The 20,757-nt window shown below is 39.9% G+C and overlaps 1 protein-coding gene and 1 long non-coding RNA gene across 2 annotated transcripts in view; one reads left to right on the top strand and one right to left on the bottom strand.

Annotated features, from left to right (window-relative positions):
- The window catches only part of LOC119910557 (neuroblast differentiation-associated protein AHNAK-like), a 26,810-nt gene continuing 6,053 nt past the window's right edge, over positions 1-20,757 (bottom strand). Inside the window, exons 2-7 of the mRNA XM_038729225.1 lie at positions 19,226-19,275; positions 17,975-18,085; positions 15,445-15,558; positions 15,162-15,315; positions 14,302-14,462; positions 1-14,212 (exon numbers count right to left, since the gene is read on the bottom strand). Of these exons, the coding sequence (XP_038585153.1) occupies positions 950-14,212; positions 14,302-14,462; positions 15,162-15,315; positions 15,445-15,558; positions 17,975-18,085; positions 19,226-19,275 (13,853 nt within the window). The 3' untranslated portion in view covers positions 1-949. The remainder of the gene's footprint in view (positions 14,213-14,301; positions 14,463-15,161; positions 15,316-15,444; positions 15,559-17,974; positions 18,086-19,225; positions 19,276-20,757) is intronic.
- The window catches only part of LOC119910558, a 19,227-nt gene continuing 16,479 nt past the window's right edge, over positions 18,010-20,757 (top strand). The window contains exon 1 of the long non-coding RNA XR_005445644.1: positions 18,010-18,100. This is a non-coding gene — a long non-coding RNA (uncharacterized LOC119910558). The remainder of the gene's footprint in view (positions 18,101-20,757) is intronic.

Below are 20,757 nucleotides of genomic sequence, written 5' to 3' on the forward strand. Positions count from 1 at the left end.
CAGGTTTGCAATAATATTTATTTATTGTGTATATCTTTACAAACACGTTGAGTTAAAGCCTGTCAGAATTCAAAGAGGAGCAGTAGGCCTAATCGAACACAACTCCAGAGATCATTAAAAGCTATTTACACAGCCCGTTTAATATTCCCACTTTGTACACTGATACATACTGTTGATATATTTTTACTGTAGCAAATTAGGTTTTTTAAGCAAAATATTAATAGAAAATATACTCGCAGCAGTGCATTTGCTGTGTTTGATCATAAGCATTTCATTTCAGCTTTGCATTGCTATTGTTTCTTGACAATTTCAGCTACAGCAACAAGAATATCTTGGTGATAAACGTACATATTGATTTTTCAGTCATATACTGCACTATTGTGCTGTAGGTGTTTTCTGCTGTCAACTTTTTACAGTGAAATGGTTGTAAACATAGTTTGGACTGTCAGTAACATTGATCGATTTTTGCAACAGTCTTGTTCAGAACAGCTGTTTTGAAATCAAGTGCACTAGTGATTATCATCCGACAAATAAGATTACAAGTAAGTATCAGTGTTGTACATTAAAAACTATGAAACAACAAATATATAAGTTTTGATAAGCATAAGACATGGCTTACTTATATTTAGGAAAGCTCTTTTATAATTTGCATTAAGGGCACTCAGTTACAAAGCTTATTAACAACTTGATCACATAGTTTGAATAACATTAAATCATCTTTTTATAGACCAACCCCATGCAACCAGAGACCTGAAAACTGACAAAATTTATCCTATTGGTAAGTTAACTTGCTAACAATCTTTTCCAGTTGCCAACCTGTTTTCTGTCTCACCCTTCTGTCACTTAGGGACTTATGCGACTTATGGGCAGTGAAATTCAGAATCCACGGCCCACTGAGGCTGGACAATGAGGGATCGTATCTTTAGACATCATTTACAATAATTTTTTTTCACTTTTCAGCTCCATCAAAGAACCTCATTTTCTCAGAGTGCACAGAGTCTTTCAGTCGTTGAATGGATGAAGCTGTCTCACCTGGGACAGAAGAGTCAAACATATGTGTAATTTGTTTAGTTATAACAATTCTTCCTTTGCTTTCACTTGTTTCACTTGACGTTTCCCTAACTAAATGCCTCTCATAGACTGTTCTTGTGCCGCTTTGTGAATCTTCGACAGTCCACGATGTAGTTTCATGAGCCTCTGATTTTAGGGGAAGGCCTCCAGCTGGTTGGACCTGGACAGCAGTCAGTAACTTGGCATGCTGTGCTTCTGGGGTTGCTTGGATATTGGAAGTAATGACGTGTATTTTTCCAGATTCCAGTCTGAGCGTGTCTTCAGATGAAGATGAAACTCCTGATGACGGAATGGTGATTTTCTCAGGCAAGTTGGGCTCAACCGAAATCAGCTCCGTCCTTGTGGTGGAAGTAATGATGTTACTGTGCATCTCTCCAAATCCTGTAGCAGTGTTAGGATCAGAGTATTTGACAGTTACCTTTGTTGGAGACGATAAGGACAGGCCGACATGCTCACTTGTCATTGCAGAGCTAATATCAGCAAAGGCATCCGATGACTGGACAGAACAGGTAGGGCTAATTTCCTCATCCACTGTTTCCCCTGCTGAGCTCTTTTTATCCTTGTGCTCTTCTTTTTCAGAAATCTTGGCAGGTTCTGATGGGGAGGACAGTCCAAACTTGGGGAATTTAAACCAACCTGTCCTCTCAGGACTTTTGACAGTATCTTGCTTGCTATTTGTCTCCTTTTCTTTTTTCTCTAGCTGCTTTCCACTGGGTTCATCTGTTTCAAGATCTTTTTCATCCACTTTTGGAACATCAAATTCAACATCAACATTCTTGAGGATCTCACCAAATGATGTCAAAGTCATTATTGGTGATTTAATCTCTCCTTTCGGCTCAACTTCCATTTCCAGCTGATCTGCTTTGCATTCAGTTTCAACAGGGACATGTTCGTCTTCAGGTTTGGGTCTTGAGAAACTCAGCTTTGGCATTTTAAATGATGGTAGTTTGAATTTACTTGGAGAGCCGAGACCCACACTGTCAGTCTCAGGCTTTGTTTCAGAATCTGTTATTGCTGCTTTGCACACGTCTGTTTTAATATCAACATCTAGACCTTTGATGTTAACAGTAACATCCTCCTTATCTTTAGCTTTATTAGTTTCAACTACTTTGTCTGCATCAGGTGCTTCTACGGTGACATCATAGGTAGCACCGCCAAATTTCGGCATTTTCACTATTGGCATTTTAGATTTTAATGGCGATCCTCCAACATCTTTTGACTTAGATTCAGTCTTAGTAGCTTTAATTTCAACACTAGCTGAAGATTCAGTTTCAGGGAGTTTTACATCTGCTTTAAGTTTTGGCAGTGTGAAGTCTACATCTTTCTCTGATGCATTTAAATCTTCTTCCCGTCCTTTTGCTTTTGCTTTTGCAATTCCGAACTTTGACAATTTGAACTTGCTTCCTTGTCCATCATGTCCATCAGCTTCAAGCTGAGGTGCTTCAATTGCCATTTCAGGTTGTTTGACTTTCACTTCTCCCTCTGGAAGAGAAACATCAACATGTGGGAGCTTAGCACCGACTTCAGGTTCTTTAACACTTGACTTTGAGAAAGAAATTCTGGGCAGGGAGAATCTAGTTTTTTTCAAGTTTGCATCAAGTTCTGCAGCAGGTGGCTCTTCCATTGAAATAGCCACTGAAGGTCCTTGGACTTCAACATCTGGTAGACAGACTTCTGCTTTGGCCTCTGGTGATGTAACATCAACTGTTGGAGTTTCAAGGTTGACATCAACTTCAGGGGCTTTACCACCTGTCCTTGAAAATGAAAATTTAGGAAATGTCCAGTTTGGTCGTTTCATCTTAGCTTCAGCGTCAACTGTAGGTGCATCTGGTACTGAAATGGCACCTTCAGGTTCTTTGACTTCAACATCTGGAAGTTGAACTTCAGCTTTGGCTTCTGGGAGTGTGACATCTACATCTTTCTGTGATAAGCTCAAATTGATTTCAGGACCTTTTACTTTTGGCATTGAGATGCCAAACTTTGGCATTTTAAATTTGCTTCCTGATCCTTCAAGTTTTATCGCTGTAGCTTTTACATCTACAGATAGGCCTTCATTGTCAATGCTGGGTGCTGTGACATCCACTGTAGCTCCTTCTTTAGTTATGCCCAGCTTTGCTACATCAATTCCAGTGTCTTTGTCCACATCAGGTACTTCCACACTGACCTTTGGAGTAGCGGCTCCTAATTTGGGTAATGTGAATGTTGGCATTTTAAGTTTTGACGGTGATCCTTCAACATTATCTGTTTGAGCTTCAATCTCAGGAGCTTTAATTTCTACTTTAGCAGACGCTTGTTTCAATTTAACATCTGGAAGTTGAACTTCAGCTTTGGCTTCTGGGAGTGTGACATCTACATCTTTCTGTGATAAGCTCAAATCGATTTCAGGTCCTTTTACTTTTGGCATTGAAATGCCAAACTTTGGCATTTTAAATTTGCTTCCTGATCCTTCAAGTCCACTTCCTTTAACTTTCACATCTACGGATAGGCCTTCAGTGTCAATGCTGGGTGCTGTAACATCCACTGTAGCTCCTTCTTTACATACTTCCAGCTTTGCTTCATCAATTTTAATGTCTTTGTCCACATCAGGTACTTCCACAGTGACCTTTGGAGTACTACCTCCAAATTTTGGTAATTTGAATGTTGGCATTTTGAATTTTGATGGGGATCCTTCAACATTATCTGTTTGAGCTTCAATCTCAGGAGCTTTAATTTCTACTTTAGCAGACGCTTGTTTCAATTTAACATCTGGAATTTGAACTTCAGCTTTGGCTTCTGGGAGTGTGACATCTACATCTTTCTGTGATAAGCTCAAATCGATTTCAGGTCCTTTTACTTTTGGCATTGAGATGCCAAACTTTGGCATTTTAAATTTGCTTCCTGATCCTTCTAATTCTGCATCACCTTCTAGTGGCTTGAGCTCCACTTCGGGTCTTTTGACTTCCACATTTACTTCTGGAAGAGAAACATCAACATGTGGGAGCTTAGCACTGACTTCAGGTTCTTTAACACTTGACTTTGAGAAAGAAATTCTGGGTAGGGAGAATCTAGTTTTTTTCAAGTTTGCATCAAGTTCTGCAGCAGGTGGCTCTTCCACTGAAATAGCCCCTGAAGGTCCTTGAACTTCAACGTCTGGTAGACAGACTTCTGCTTTGGCCTCTGGTGATGTAACATCAACTGTTGGAGTTTCAAGGTTGACATCAACTTCAGGGGCTTTACCACCTGTCCTTGAAAATGAAAATTTAGGAAATGTCCAGTTTGGTCGTTTCATCTTAGCTTCAGCGTCAACTGTAGGTGCATCTGGTACTGAAATGGCACCTTCAGGTTCTTTGACTTCAACATCTGGAAGTTGAACTTCAGCTTTGGCTTCTGGGAGTGTGACATCTACATCTTTCTGTGATAAGCTCAAATCGATTTCAGGACCTTTTACTTTTGGCATTGAGATGCCAAACTTTGGCATTTTAAATTTGCTTCCTGATCCTTCAAGTTCACTTCCTTTAACTTTCACATCTACAGATAGACCTTTAGTATCAATGCTGGGTGCCGTGACATCAACTGTAGCTCCCTCTTTAGGTACTTCCAGCTTTGCTCCATCAATATTAATGTCTTTGTCCACATCCGGTACTTCCACACTAACCTTTGGTGTAGTAGCTCCTAATTTGGGTAATGTGAATTTTGGCATTTTAATTTTTGACGGTGATCCTTCAAAATTATCTGTTTGAGCTTCAATCTCAGGAGCTTTAATTTCCACATGAGCAGAAGGTTCTTTCAGTTTAATGTCAGGGAGTTTTCCTTTTGCTTTGGCTTCTGGTAGTGTCACATCAACATCTTTCTTTGATACGCTTAAATCAAAATCAGGCCCTTTAACTTGAGGCACAGAAAAACCGAGACTTGGCATTTTAAACTTGCTTCCTTTTCCTTCTTGTGGAGTTCCTGTAGTTTTCATCTCTATTGATGGGCCTTCAGTGCCAATGCTGGGCGCTGTAATGTCAACTGCAAGAACCTCTTCAGGAATTTTAATATCAGCTCCTGCTGTGGCACTTGGAGTACCAATTCCAAATTTTGGTAATTTGAATGTGGGCATCTTAAATTTTGATGGTGATCCTTCTGTATCCTTTGTAGCAACCTTAATCTCCGGAGCTTTAATTTCCACCTCAGCAGAATGTTCTTTCATTTCAACGTCAGGTAGTTTGACTTCAGCTTTGGCTTTCGGTAGTGTCAGATCTACATCTTTCTTTGATAAACTCAAATCAATTTCAGGACCTGTTACCTTTGGCATTGTCATTCCAAACTTTGGCATTTTGAACTTGCTTCCTTTTCCTTCATGTTCAGTTCCCGAAGTTTTCATATGTATTGATGGGCCTTCAGTGTCAATGCTGGGTGCTGTAATGTCAACTGCAAGAACCTCTTCAGGAATTTTAATATCAGCTCCATCGATTTTGACGTCTTTGTCTTCATTGGGCACCTCCATGGTGGCACTTGGAGTACTAACTCCAAATTTTGGTAATTTGAATGTCGGCATCTTAAATTTTGATGGTGATCCTTCTGTGTCCTCTGTTGCAACCTTCATATCAGGAGCTTTAATTTCCACATGAGCAGAAGGTTCTTTCAGTTTAACGTCTGGGAGTTTTCCTTTTGCTTTGGCCTCTGGTAGTGTCACATCAACATCTTTCTTTGATACGCTTAAATCAAAATCAGGCCCTTTAACTTGAGGCACAGAAAAACCGAGACTTGGCATTTTAAACTTGCTTCCTTTTCCTTCTTGTGGAGTTCCTGTAGTTTTCATCTCTATTGATGGGCCTTCAGTGCCAATGCTGGGCGCTGTAATGTCAACTGCAAGAACCTCTTCAGGAATTTTAATATCAGCTCCGTCAATTTTGACATCTTTGTGCACTTCTGCTGTGGCACTTGGAGTACCAATTCCAAATTTTGGTAATTTGAATGTGGGCATCTTAAATTTTGATGGTGATCCTTCTGTATCCTTTGTAGCAACCTTAATCTCCGGAGCTTTAATTTCCACCTCAGCAGAATGTTCTTTCATTTCAACGTCAGGGAGTTTGACTTCAGCTTTGGCTTCCGGTAGTGTCAGATCTACATCTTTCTTTGATAAACTCAAATCAATTTCAGGACCTGTTACCTTTGGCATTGTCATTCCAAACTTTGGCATTTTAAACTTGCTTCCTTTTCCTTCATGTTCAGTTCCTGTAGTTTTCATATGTATTGAAGGGCCTTCAGTGTCAATGCTGGGCGCTGTAATGTCAACTGCAAGAACCTCTTCAGGAATTTTAATATCAGCTCCATTGATTTTGACATCTTTGTGCACTTCTGCGGTGGCACTTGGTGTACCACCTCCAAATTTTGGTAATTTGAATGTCGGCATCTTAAATTTTGATGGGGATCCTTCAACATTATCTGTTTGAGCTTCAATCTCAGGAGCTTTAATTTCTACTTTAGCAGACGCTTGTTTCAATTTAACATCTGGAAGTTGAACTTCAGCTTTGGCTTCTGGGAGTGTGACATCTACATCTTTCTTTGATAAGCTCAAATCGAGTTCAGGTCCTTTTACTTTTGGCATTGAGATGCCAAACTTTGGCATTTTAAATTTGCTTTCCTGCCCTTCTAATTCTGCATCACCTTCTAGTGGCTTGAGCTCCACTTCGGGTCTTTTGACTTCCACATTTACTTCTGGAAGAGAAACATCAACATGTGGGAGCTTAGCACTGACATCAGGTTCTTTAACACCTGACTTTGAGAAAGAAATTCTGGGTAGGGAGAATCTAGTTTTTTTCAAGTTTGCATCAAGCTCTGCAGCAGGTGGCTCTTCCATTGAAATAGCCCCTGAAGGTCCTTGGACTTCAACGTCTGGTAGACAGACTTCTGCTTTGGCCTCTGGTGATGTAACATCAACTGTTGGAGTTTCAAGGTTGACATCAACTTCAGGGGCTTTACCACCTGTCCTTGAAAATGAAAATTTAGGAAATGTCCAGTTTGGTCGTTTCATCTTAGCTTCAGCGTCAACTGTAGGTGCATCTGGTACTGAAATGGCACCTTCAGGTTCTTTGACTTCAACATCTGGAAGTTGAACTTCAGCTTTGGCTTCTGGGAGTGTGACATCTACATCTTTCTGTGATAAGCTCAAATTGATTTCAGGACCTTTTACTTTTGGCATTGAGATGCCAAACTTTGGCATTTTAAATTTGCTTCCTGATCCTTCAAGTTCACTTCCTTTAACTTTCACATCTACAGATAGACCTTTAGTATCAATGCTGGGTGCCGTGACATCAACTGTAGCTCCCACTTTAGGTACTTCCAGCTTTGCTCCATCAATATTAATGTCTTTGTCCACATCCGGTACTTCCACACTGACCTTTGGGGTAGTAGCTCCTAATTTGGGTAATTTGAATGTTGGCATTTTAATTTTTGACGGTGATCCTTCAAAATTATCTGTTTGAGCTTCAATCTCAGGAGCTTTAATTTCCACATGAGCAGAAGGTTCTTTCAGTTTAATGTCAGGGAGTTTTCCTTTTGCTTTGGCTTCTGGTAGTGTCACATCAACATCTTTCTTTGATACGCTTAAATCAAAATCAGGCCCTTTAACTTGAGGCACAGAAAAACCGAGACTTGGCATTTTAAACTTGCTTCCTTTTCCTTCTTGTGGAGTTCCTGTAGTTTTCATCTCTATTGATGGGCCTTCAGTGCCAATGCTGGGCGCTGTAATGTCAACTGCAAGAACCTCTTCAGGAATTTTAATATCAGCTTCTGTTGTGGCACTTGGAGTACCAATTCCAAATTTTGGTAATTTGAATGTGGGCATCTTAAATTTTGATGGTGATCCTTCTGTATCCTTTGTAGCAACCTTAATCTCCGGAGCTTTAATTTCCACCTCAGCAGAACGTTCTTTCATTTCAACGTCGGGGAGTTTGACTTCAGCTTTGGCTTTCGGTAGTGTCAGATCCTCATCTTTCTTTGATAAACTCAAATCAATTTCAGGACCTGTTACCTTTGGCATTGTCATTCCAAACTTTGGCATTTTGAACTTGCTTCCCTTTCCTTCATGTTCAGTTCCTGTAGTTTTCATATGTATTGAAGGGCCTTCAGTGTCAATGCTGGGTGCTGCAATGTCAACTGTAAGAATCTCTTCAGGAATTTTAATATCAGCTCCATCGATTTTGACGTCACTGTTTGTATCAGGCACTTCTATGGTGGCACTTGGAGTACCAATTCCAAATTTTGGTAATTTGAATGTCGGCATCTTAAATTTTGATGGTGATCCTTCTGTGTCCTTTCCTTCAATCTTGATATCAGGAGCTTTAATTTCCACTTGAGCAGAAGGTTCTTTCAGGTCAGTGTCAGGGAGTTTGACTTTAGCTTTGGCTTCTGGTAATGTCACATCTGCATCTTTCTTTGATAAACTTAAATCAAATTCAGGCCTTGTGATTCCAAACTTTGTCATTTTAAACTTTCTTCCCTGTGCATCAATTTCTGTTTCACACTCTGGTGGTTTCATATCCACCGCAATTTTAGGAGTTTGTGGGAGTTCAGCCTCCGCTTTAACATCAGGAAGTGTCACATCTCCATCTTTTTTTGAGAAGTTTAAATCAAATTCAGGCCCTTTTACTTTTGGCATTGTGATTCCAAACTTTGGCGTTTTAAATTTGCTTCCTTGACCATCAATTTCTGCTTCACACTCTGGTGCTTTCATATCCACTGCCTCTCCTTTCACGTCAATATTTCCCTCTGAAACCGCAACATTCACATCCTTAAGACTGACATCAACTCCTGGGGCCTGAACACTTGGTTTTGAAAAAGAAAATTTGGGCATTGAAAACCTTGGCTTTTTCAGTTTTGCGTCTACCTCAACCCCTGGCTGTCGCTCTATACCAACACCCCCTGAAGGCTCTTTGACTTTAACCTCTGGGAGATGGACTTCTGCTGTAACTTCTGGTACATCAACATCTGTGTGTGGCATAGATATGTGCATGTCAGCTCCATCAAGTTTGATTTCCTTGTCTGTAACAGGTACTTCAGCACTGACAATTGGAGTTGCAAGTCCAAATTTGGGAAATTTGAATGTTGGCAATTTATATTTTGATGGTGATTCTTTCACATTACTTAATTGAGCATCAATTTCAGGAGCTTTTATTTCCACTTTAGCAGAAGGTTCTTTTAGTTCAACATCAGGGATATTGACCTTTGCTTTGACTTCTGGTAGTCTTACGTCTACATCTGTCTTTGATAAGCTCAAATCAATTTCAGGTCCTTTTAGTTTTGGCATTGATATTCCAAACTTTGGAATTTTGAACTTGCTTCCTTGCCCGTCAAGTTCACCTTCAAACTGCTGGGATTTCATTTCCAGCTCATGTTTTTTAACCTCCATCTTTGCTTCTGGAACTGAAATATCTACTTTTCCAAGATTAAAGTCACTGTCAGGGGCTTCTGGGAGTTTAACCTCAGCCTTAGATTCTGGCAATGTGACATCTACATCTTTCTTTGATAAGCTTAAATCAATTTCAGGCCCTTGTACTTTTGGCATTTTGATTCCAAACTTTGGCATTGTGAACTTGCCTCCTTGTCCTTCAAGTTCAACGTCACTCTGCAAAGGTTTCGTTGCCAGCTCAGGTTTTTTAACTTTGGCCTTTTCCTCTGGAATCATAACTTTTGCTTTTCCAAGACTGACATCAATTTTAGGGGCATCTGGGAGTCTGACCTCAACTTTTGTCTGTGGCAGTGTGACATCATCATTTTTCTTTGATAAGCTCAAGTCAATTTCTGGCCCTTTTACTTTGGGCATTTTGATTCCAAACTTTGGCACTTTGAACTTTTCTCCTTGTCCATCAAGTTCACCTTTAGTCTGAAAGGACTGCATTTCCAGTTCAGGTTTTTTAATCTCCATCTCAGCCTCTGGAATTGAAACATCTGCTTTTCCAAAATCGACTTCTGGAAGTTTTACATCAGCTTTAGCCTCTGGTAATGTGACATCCACGTCTTTCTTTGATAGGCCTAAATCAATTTTAGGTCCTTTCACCTTTGACATAGAGAAACCAAGATGTGGCATTTTAAACTTGCTTCCTCTTCCGTCCTGTTCAGTTTCTGTAGTTTTCATATCTATCAAGGGGCCCTCAATGTCAATGCTAGGTGCTGCAATGTTAACCACAGAACCGTCAGTTCCATCAATTTTGACATCTTTGTCCAAATCAGGAACTTCTACAGAAACATTTGGAGTACCAACTCCAAATTTTGGTACTTTGAATGTCGGCATCTTGAATTTTGATGGTGATGCTTCTCTACCTTTTGCTGCAACTTTTGTTTCACCAGCTTTAATTTCCACCACAGAGGGTTCTTTTAATTCAACTTCAGGGACTTTTCCTTCAGCTTTGGCTTCTGGGAGTGTGCCATCTCCATCTTTCTTTGATAAGCCAAAATTAATGTCAGGTCCTTTTACTTTTGGCATTGACATTCCTAACTTCGGCATTTTAAATTTGCTTCCTTGCTCAAGTTCAACTTCAGTGTGTAGAGGTTTTATGTCTATTTCAGGCTTTTTAACTTCCACTTTGTCCTCTGGAAGAGAAACATCTGCTTTTGCAAGACTGACATTAACTTCAGGAGCTTCTGGGAGTTTGACCTCAGTATTGGATTCTGGCAGTGTGACATCTGCATCTTTCTTTGACACACTTATATCAATTTGAGGCCCTTTGACTTTAGGCATGGAGAACCCAAGATGTGGCATTTTAAACTTGCTTCCTTTCCCCTCATGTTCAGTTCCTGTAGTTTTCATATCTATTAAAGGTTCTTCAGTGTCAACGCTGGGTGCTCTAATATCAACTGCAAGAACCTCTTCAGGAAATTTGATATCAACTCCATCGATTTTGACGTCTTTGTCTGTATCGGGCATTTCTATGCTGGAACTTGGAGTACCAACTCCAAATTTTGGTAATTTGAATGTCGGCATCTTAAATTTTGATGGTGATCCTTCTGTGTCCTCTGTCGCAACCTTGATCTCAGGAGCTTTAATTTCCACATGAGCAGAAGGTTCTTTCAGTTTAACGTCAGGGAGTTTGACTTCAGTTTTGGCTTCTGGTAGTGTCACATCTTTGTCTTTCTTAGATAAGCTGAAGTCAATTTCAGGACCTGTTACCTTTGGCATTGTCATTCCAAACTTTGGCATTTTAAATTTGCTTCCTTGCTCAAGTTCAACTTCAGTGTGTAGAGGTTTTATGTCTATTTCAGGCTTTTTAACTTCCACTTTGTCCTCTGGAAGAGAAACATCTGCTTTTGCAAGACTGACATTAACTTCAGGAGCTTCTGGGAGTTTGACCTCAGTATTGGATTCTGGCAGTGTGACATCTGCATCTTTCTTTGACACACTTATATCAATTTGAGGCCCTTTGACTTTAGGCATGGAGAACCCAAGATGTGGCATTTTAAACTTGCTTCCTTTCCCCTCATGTTCAGTTCCTGTAGTTTTCATATCCATCAACGGTTCTTCAGTGTCAGCGCTGGGTGCTCTAATATCAACTGCAAGAACCTCTTGAGGAAATTTTACTTCAGCTTTGGCTTCTGGTAGTGTCACATCTTTGTCTTTCTTAGATAAGCTGATTTTTTCAATTTCAGGACCTGTTACCTTTGGCATTGTCATTCCAAACTTTGGCATTTTAAATTTGCTTCCTTGCACATCTATTTGTGCTCCACTTTCTGGTTGTTTCATATCAAAAGAAATGTTTGAGTCTTCTGGGATTTGGGTATAAGCTTTAGCCTCTGCTACATCTCCATCTTTCTTTGAAAAGCTCAAATCAACTTCAGGCCCTTTTACTTTTGGCATTGCGATTCCCAACTTTGGCATTTTTAACTTGCTTTCTTGTCCATCAAGTTCATGCTCAGTCTGCAGAGGTTTGACTTCCAATTCATGTCTTTCATCTGCCAACTTTTGCTCTGGAACAGAAACATTTCCAATTTCAACCTCAGGAACTTCTGGGAGTCTGACCTCAGCTTTAGCTTCTGGTTGTGTGACATGTCCTTTCACCTTTGGCATGGAAATGCCCAGATTTGGCATTTTAAACTTGCTACCTTTTCCCTCTCTTTCAAGTGTTTTTATCTCTGCCACATCAATGTTTATATCCATATCTGCCTCAAGCACATTTACTCTGTTGCCTGCAGTAAGAGCTTCAAGTTTGGGCAGTTTGAATGTTTGCTTCTTGGCTTCAACATGTTTTACTTCACCTCTGATCTCTGGAAAGGAGATGTCAGCCTGTGGCTTTGCAGCATCAAGATTAACACCAAAACTTGTAAGCCTAATGCCACCATCGTTTTTGGCTGGTGAACCACCTACTGAATCAATATATTCAATGCTGTCAATTTCAGGTATTTTGACATCAGCTATGACTCCTTCAGTCTGTCCCTTGCCTTTCAATGTTTCAGTTACTGATGTTTTCATTTCTTTTCGCTGAAGAATAGCAGCTTCTTGTGCACTTTCTTTTCCTGGTATTATAATATGTTCTCGTTTATAAACCTCAGTTTTTATCTTGTCGCTTTGTTTTGCCTTGGTTTTGTACTTCTTTTCAGGTGTTTTTAAATCTACCTTGGTCTCAATTAAAAGTGCCTCTGAGGTTAAATCAGCAGGTGTGATCTTTGGTAGTTTGACTGTAGTCTTGGAGATTTCTGGAGAGGCAGTAATGTCAAACTTGGGGAAGTGTGCCTCATGTTTTGTTTTGGTATCTAAGACTTTAGTAGGTGTTTTCACAGATATTCTTTGTGCATTTGCATCTATCACAGTAATTTCTTCAGGAATCGGTACGCCAGATGTGTCAACCTTAGGCAGCTTAAATCCAGGCAATTTTGAAACTGCCTCTTTCACGCTGTCAACATCAATTGACATTTGTACAGTTTCAGCTTGAATTTGTTCATAATGTCCAGTAGAAACAGCTTTAGGATCTTTAATTATCTTGGCTGTGGTCCTCATAGACATATCCTCCATACCTGGAATCTCAATGTCTTCACGTTTTGGAAGTTTTGTTCTGGAAAGACTGCGTTTTGACAGTCGCTCATAAGGATCTTCTTTCACTTCTGAACCCTGAGTTGTAAGCTGCTCAATTTTAGCTTGGCGTTCTTCAACATTTAAATTAATTTTTTGAATAGTCTCCTCAGTGGCAATGTCACTAAAACCTATTTTAGGCAGTTTGAATGCTGGACTTGTCTTTGTTTCTTGTTTTTGTTTAATATCCTTGCCTTTCTTTGTTTTTTCTTCACCTTTCTGTGGAGATTTTTCTATTAATGCAACATCAGATATATCAAGTTCCACCTTTGGTATGCTCATTTCCATCACTGATTTGGCTGAGATTACCCTTGAACTTTCACTGCTGATTATTTGCGTATTGGCATCGAGTGCTAGTTGACCTCCCTGTACATCTGATTTTTCATTTTCAGGTTGATCTGCAATTTCCATACTTGCCCCCAGCGTTTTCAGCCTTTTTGGTGAGGATTTTGCTTTTGCATCTTTCTTGTGCAATTTATCCTTCCCCAAAATTTTCATTTTGAATTCAGATCGTTCTTTCTTCTTTTTCTTCCCGTCAGGGGACTTGAGACCAGAGGGGCTTTTTTCATCTGCCAGAGCCACAGTTAGATCTTCTGTTTTCAAAGTGCTACCTATAGTGATGAGTTCCGCCTTATGTTGAACAGTTTCAGTCAGTTTTTGATCATTTTGCTCAAGCATTAAATCGTCCACTATTTTTGGATCCTCTGTCACATAGACTTCAGGTGTTTCTCCCGAAGGACTTTGAAGGCACTCCGGTGATAGCATGTCTGATGCTTCGTGTGTCTGGAGAATATTGCCACTGATCTGCCCACTTACATCTGTGTCCTGGTCTTCAGATGAACTTATGCGGCCTCTCCTTTTAAAAACAGATTGTTTTATTTTTTGCTTCTTGCCTTTGAGAGCATCCTGTGATTTTATAGGTGACTCTGTGTCACTTGTGGTGGGACTAAGCTCAAGCTTTCTCTGCTCATCAGCCTCTGAGGAACTGTGAGACCTTGCGAAGCGGGACTTCCGTCCTTTTCCAAAGGAGGGAAACTTAGGCCATGAAATGCGGGCATCACCACGCCTTTTAGTTTTTCCTTGCTCCCTCATCTCTGGAGCGTAGAGATCATCCTCCTGTTGAGCAAGAGAAATATGAAACATCAGTTTTAGCCACTAGAGTACTTATCACAAAGGGTCTGAGATGACAACTTGAAGATAGTTACAGGGATGACATCAGATTCGATGGCTGGTTCAGTCTCTATAATGTCCGGTTTGCGTTTCAAGCAGAGCTTCACTTTGTAAGCCTGAGCGTGCTCCAGAATTTGAATGGCATCCTCATATGACACATTGTCAAAATACACCGTGGCACTCAGAATCTGATCACCTGTGTAAACAAGAGCAAAGTATTACAGAAGCACGTAGATAAGAAGGCTTTTGGTCTATGAAACTGTTTAATAAATGATAAGTCTTAGACTCTGTAACTTAATCTTATAAAGTTTCTTCAGTTAAAGTACTGTAAAGTGTGATTTATACTTCTGCGTGGAATCAAAGGCGTAGCCTCTGCGTAGCCCCGTACCCTACGCTGTAGCTTACGCTGTAGCTTACGCTGTGCACCTCCTCAAAAATGTAACTACACATCGAGGCGACGCGGACTGTAAGAACTGTGATTAGTCGACTGGGCAGCCTCGCAATGCCTCCAAACCGACAGGAAGTCCCCGTGCTTTGAAGTAAATTTTACTAGCAGCCAAACCAGCGGCTGTAACAAGGTGGATCAATATATTTGACCATCACAACCCGAGCAAACTAGCGTAAATGCATGATTTATACTCCTGCGTCGGGTCTTTGTGCGTGGACCCGACGCAGGAGAATAAATCACGCTTAATGGTCTGTTTGTAGTTTTTAATGGGATGTTGTTTATAGGTGTTGAAATTTGTAAATAACAAATAGATTTTCCAATTAACCTAATTAGAAACTTTGTTAATCCTACATTTCATACTCGTATCATTTGAAGCATGTTTAGTTTTCAATGTAATGTAAAGAAAATATGACTATAATTGTTTCTCATTTCCAACTGCTATTTTACCTTCCTTCAGTTTCAGACTTTTTGAGGCAGGTGACTCTGGTACCACCTCCTTAATGAAGATCCCCTCTTTCCCACCTCCACCATAAACGAGACCTTCTGAACATCCATCTTTGGCTGTTTTCACTATCAACCCAGACTCAGGGCTATGAACTTCCTGCCAACACATCAAAACAGATAGGATAAAATAATTTTACCTTAAACTGTGGTATTTATCCCCTGCTGCAGCACAGCCTGAAGGGATTCACAGATACAGTACAGAGAGGAGAAGGTGGGAACGTCTCACCTTTAGTTTACTCATCTTTGGAGTTGAGCGCTTTTCAAACATGGACCCAAGCCCAGACTTTTTAGTTTTCTTTCCACTCCCACTTTTGTAGTGTGGGTCATGCTCCGCTTCACACTAAAAGGAAAATAGAAAGAATATTGTTTAATTATAACTAAACATGATACTGAAAAAAAAAAAAGAAAACTGTTGCAGTCAGAGCTTCAGCCTTATTTGAACAAAAAAAGGCGACAGATATGTTTGATCAACAGGCTTTGAAAGTATTTGCGCTGAGAGGGTTCATACATGGGAGTAGCTGAGTCTGTATCATTATTGCAACAGTAAACAAAACAGAGAGCCCATCTTACATCACACTGTTGACTGGACACAAATACTGTGTGTGTAGTGGGTAAGTGATATATTGTTCCTTTAAATTCTGAATTTGTGCACTCAGTGTACAAATTATATCCACATGTTTAAGATCAAAATAAATTTGTATTAAATCCAAGCTGTCTATACTGGGAGTGCAGAGGAGAAAAGAACAAATGGCTGGATGATGGTGATAATTTAATAACTTAATTCGAGGGAACAAATTGCTACATTGATGGAACAGTTTATAAAACATTGCGCACTGCCTAGCAGGCTTTGTACAACAAACTATAGCATTGTTAGCAGGCTGTGGCTACTTTAAAGTTTTAAAGTAGGAAAAAGAGCCAATAGAACGTTTTCTTCCATCAAAGGTTTAATTTAAATGTTTAAACAAATTTTTGAGAGTGGCAGCCAAGCACAGTAACTCACCAAACATAAATACAGTTCTCTGTTAACAGCACCATGTAGTTTAGGACTGTTCTGTGTTAGCATATGCACATTGTGGTTACGATTTCAAAGTAATCGTGATGTATGATTTCCATTATATACAATTCCAATTATTATTTTATTTCTACGTATTTGTAACATTTAAGTGTGGGAGCTTCATGTGGAGCAAACACTGATGCAGTCCAGTTAAAGTCTTTGTCAATATCACTAGCCTTTGTTTTAGTGATCCTCACTTTTAGATTTTAGGGCATGCATACTGTAGCTCTGCATAAGCATAAATGAGCTAGATGCACAAGCTTGCTTCTCTTGAACACAAGCTTGTTTTTCTAACTTAATTTGTCTACAGCTTAAACAAAATAGACTGCATGACTAAGTGTTATTACAAGTAACCAGGTTCAAGTTTTCGGGGTTAACCCTGGGTTTTCAGTACTACGAAGGTGGTTCACTTTTTACCATGGTAACTTATGCTGAATGGCTAACCTGCTCCGGAGCAGGTTATGTTCCAGATAAGAGATCAACTCTATGAAAACGCCGTCTACTGACCAATCAGCTCTCTTGGAAAATGACATCTCCATCTGTAGAAAATCCCACCCACTGTTTTATAGGCTGCTTTTATGTTTGTGGCGGTGTTGTGGAGAAACTCTTGACTCTGAGGTCAAGGGCAAATGGACTTTGCTGAAGATACTAGAAGACGTTTAGTCCCTCATCCAAGAGACTTCTTCAGTTCTGACTGGGATAGTAATTGCTCCTGGCTGTGGTAAAGACAGTCGTCATGGTCGTTAGACCACACGTGGCCGAGTCTGAACGACCATCGTTAGTATCTTCACCTGAGGCCAAGTGGTTGTCAACGCTTGTTGAGTTGCCTGGGAAGTGATGAAAGGACAGCATTGTAAGTGGTGGCGTAGACCCCCCCTCTGTTCAACGAGGGCATCTCATCCCGGGGGTTAATGGCTTTCTTGACACCTCTTTCAAACCATCCATCTTCTCTGTCTAAAATGTGCACCTGGTGATTCTCAAACGAGTGTCCTCTGTCCTTCAGATGTAAAAAAGAGTCTTGACCTGAGGAGTTGGCCCTCCTTGTTGCTTTTCTTGTGTTTGGATGTGCGGCCTTTGGGTTGTACCAGCCTCTGTCTTAGCGTGTTCTTGGGTTTAAAAAAACACAGGTTGTGGTGTTTGTTGAAAATCCTCCTGAGTTTCTCTGATACTCCAGACACATATGGAATCACAATGTTGTTGCGTTTGACCTTCCTCTCCTCATCCCCCGTAGTGTTGGTCTTCTTCCTGGATTTTGTTTTCACAAAGGTCCATTTAGGGTATCCACAGGCTCTCTGGCTTCTGCTCTTGTTGGTATGTGGTCCGCTCTGTGGTGCAGGGTTCTGATGAATCCTAGCTTGTGTTCTGTAGTGTTACAGTTTGCTCTTCGTTTGTAAAATATGACACTCTGATGCCAGTGGACTTGTTCATGTCTGTGATTGGTTATCTGCTGCTAACACCGCCTCTTTTATGTTAACGCGCTCTTGGCCGGATTGGGAAAGCCTGGAATGACTTACCGAGTTGATAACCAGCTTCGTGGTACCGCTTATCCAGACCGCGATTGTTAGGGTTAGTTAAGCCAGATAACTAAAAGATATCCTGGGTATGTTGAACTCACTTTGTGGTACAGGCCCCTGGTTTCTCCCTGTAACCTGGTTTGTTGTGTCTGTGTGTTACAACATAGTGGTATGTTGGTGCTCTGTACCTCTTTGTCACTGTCTGTGTATTTTTCGGTTTCAGGATACTCCTCGACGGGGGATGATCCTTGAGGGCGCGGCCTCTCTCCCTCTGTGAACTGAGATGGCTCGTCACATATCTGCGTGGATATAAGGTCAGTAAACAACGAAAACAGTCACATGGTCTTTTTCCAAAACAGTGTTCATTTCAAATAGATACCATGACATTTGAGTCAGTTTAAATCTGACATCATGCATCTGCCTAAACAGCATCTCCTCTTCTTCAGCCATGTTAAAACTCGTGAATTTGCGCTTCCAGCATGAACCATAAAGCTGTCGATAAAACTGGATCACAAGTAGTGTGATAACACCTTGCCATGCCAAATGTAGCACTGATTGGGTGTTTGGCTGTTTAATAATTGTCACATTAGTTGTGTGTTTCCAGGGATGGCAATGTTGGCCGGTCTGTCAGTCCAACACTTTGGCCCAGAGCAAAATATCTTAAAAAATAATTTGATTTATTCCCTTAAAATTTATTACAGACATTAATGGTCCCCAGAGGATTAATCCCAATGACTTATCAATCAATGACTTGTTTTAAACATGGGCCTTCGGATCAAGAAGCTCAAGAAAAGTAAAGTGTGCCAAATTTAGAAGGGTACAGCTGTTAATTCACTATTTCAGACATATTTAATAATCTTTTAGGTAGATATACGGATCAGACTCGTTATCAGATATACCTATAAGTAATTTGGAGTAAGGCCAAAAAAGATGATACAGACATCCCTGGTGTATACTTTTTTTTTTAAATTGTGAGACACAACATACAGACAAAAACAAATAATAAATAAAAATAAACATAAATACATGACAACAATAACAATAGTATTAACAAAGTTAATCAATGCATAGACTTAATGTTTTCTGTTTTTACATATTGTTTTTGGGGCGGCTGTGGCTCAGGAGATAGAGCGGGTTGGCCTTGGGCAAGATACTGAACCCTGAATTGCGGCTGTTCCGCCAGTGTATGAATGTGTGTGAATGTTAGTTTCTGTTTGAGCACTTAGGCTCAGTGTATGAATGTGTGTGACTGGTGAATGCAGATGTAGTTTAAAAGTGCTTTGAGTGGTTGAAAAGACTAGAAAGGAGCTATACAAATACAGAGCATTTACATTTTTCTGTTGATTGAAGCCCTTCAGTGACTGATAAAGAAATCAAACGGAATGACAATAAATAAATAAATTAGTAATTTCACTGTCAGTCACAGTGAAGTCACTCACTGAGTCGTCCTCTGTACCAGGCTCTGGTGCTCTCAGCCTCCGACCAGCTCCTGTTTACACACAAAAAACACCTGATATGACATCTTCTTATCGTAATAATATTTTTATAAACAGTAGAGCTTCATTTCAACAGGCTTCGCGAGCACAAGTACTTAACGTCATCTAAAAAAATATGTTGCCCTTTCCATTAGGTAATGTTAGCAGCACCAATCACAGAGCAGCTTAACAAATTCCACTGAATAAATAATGTTGTTTAATGTCATTTTACATGTACAAACACAGCAAATAAAATGCATTGAACAAGAAGTATGTAATTATTTTATTGTACAAAACTATGTCAGTAAACAATACAGTCTGCACAGTACAGAACAGAAGATTAGCACTGGCGTTTATATCTATTTTTTAAGCAGTAAGCTGAGACTTCTACCCAGTCTGACTCCTAGCGTTTGTTTTGGGGCTCAGAGAGACTGGAGCCGGTGATGAGACTATTTAGAGTTCTTCCTGGCAATAATTCCCCCAGGGACCCGCTGCCTCCTGCATCTGTTAAGTGATCCTTATCGATCTACAGATTTGATTCTGCAGCCCATCAAGGCTGCCAAAAAGGGAAAGTCTGATTCCATTTAAAAATGGTTAGTCAGATTATTATTATTACCAGCTCTGACAACTACTCTGTGTTGGATTTGATTCCATTTTAAACTATGTCTTTATTCAGGCCATATTAATAGGTTCATTGTATCAGGATTCATATTTGGAGATATCGTCTATTTGTTCATAGTTCTAATGTTTGGGTTAAAATAATTTTAAGTTTGCGTTTATGTAGGCTTAACGGTTGTGGAGAAAGCACATTGCTCTGACCACATCTCCACATCTGCAGTGGTTTTAGATCCTCATTGGTCAATAAATTCATGTCATCAAGAGGCCACTGATCAGCAGATGTTATGTTATCAGTAGAAATTAGTAATGAATAGATGCAGTTGTATTGGTTCAATTGCGGATAAAATGTTTTTGGTCTTTGAGCAGCTGATTAAACTTTTTCTGCTGAGTGATAGCTGATACATTATAAAACTAAGAATGTAGTCTTTGTAAGTCTTAATAAAGCACTAAAATCCTCAACTTAAATCAATGAATTTAAGCCAAAAGTGTTTAATGTTTGAACCTGCAACACTGGATGAGAAGGTCTGTAGTTAAATTCTTTCAGGGTAACAGAGCTCCCAAAAGCAATTAACAATCCAGTAAAGTTAATCAGTGGCCACTTTACAAAAACATTAAATTAATAATCAAAATAGTTGTGTGTATGCTCTGTGTGCCAATACACTCGTTTGGGTCCAGAAGTAGTTCTAAACAGATTTTTATGGATGATATTCTTTTTCTCTTGTTGTTAAAAGCATCTCCTCTGTATCAAAACAGCTTCTACACATAGAGGCTAAAACTTTGAATTAAACAAACTTGCACAATGTGCACAGTATATAACATATATACTGCTGCACCATAGTTTCTCAACTAACCACCACAATGACACCCCACCCACTGCC

This window comes from Micropterus salmoides, unplaced genomic scaffold (genome assembly GCF_014851395.1).
Source record: "Micropterus salmoides isolate LMB-PRFRI ecotype aquatic unplaced genomic scaffold, ASM1485139v1 Ms_hic_scaffold_19, whole genome shotgun sequence".
In the NCBI taxonomy this organism is placed as follows: Eukaryota; Metazoa; Chordata; class Actinopteri; order Centrarchiformes; family Centrarchidae; genus Micropterus; species Micropterus salmoides.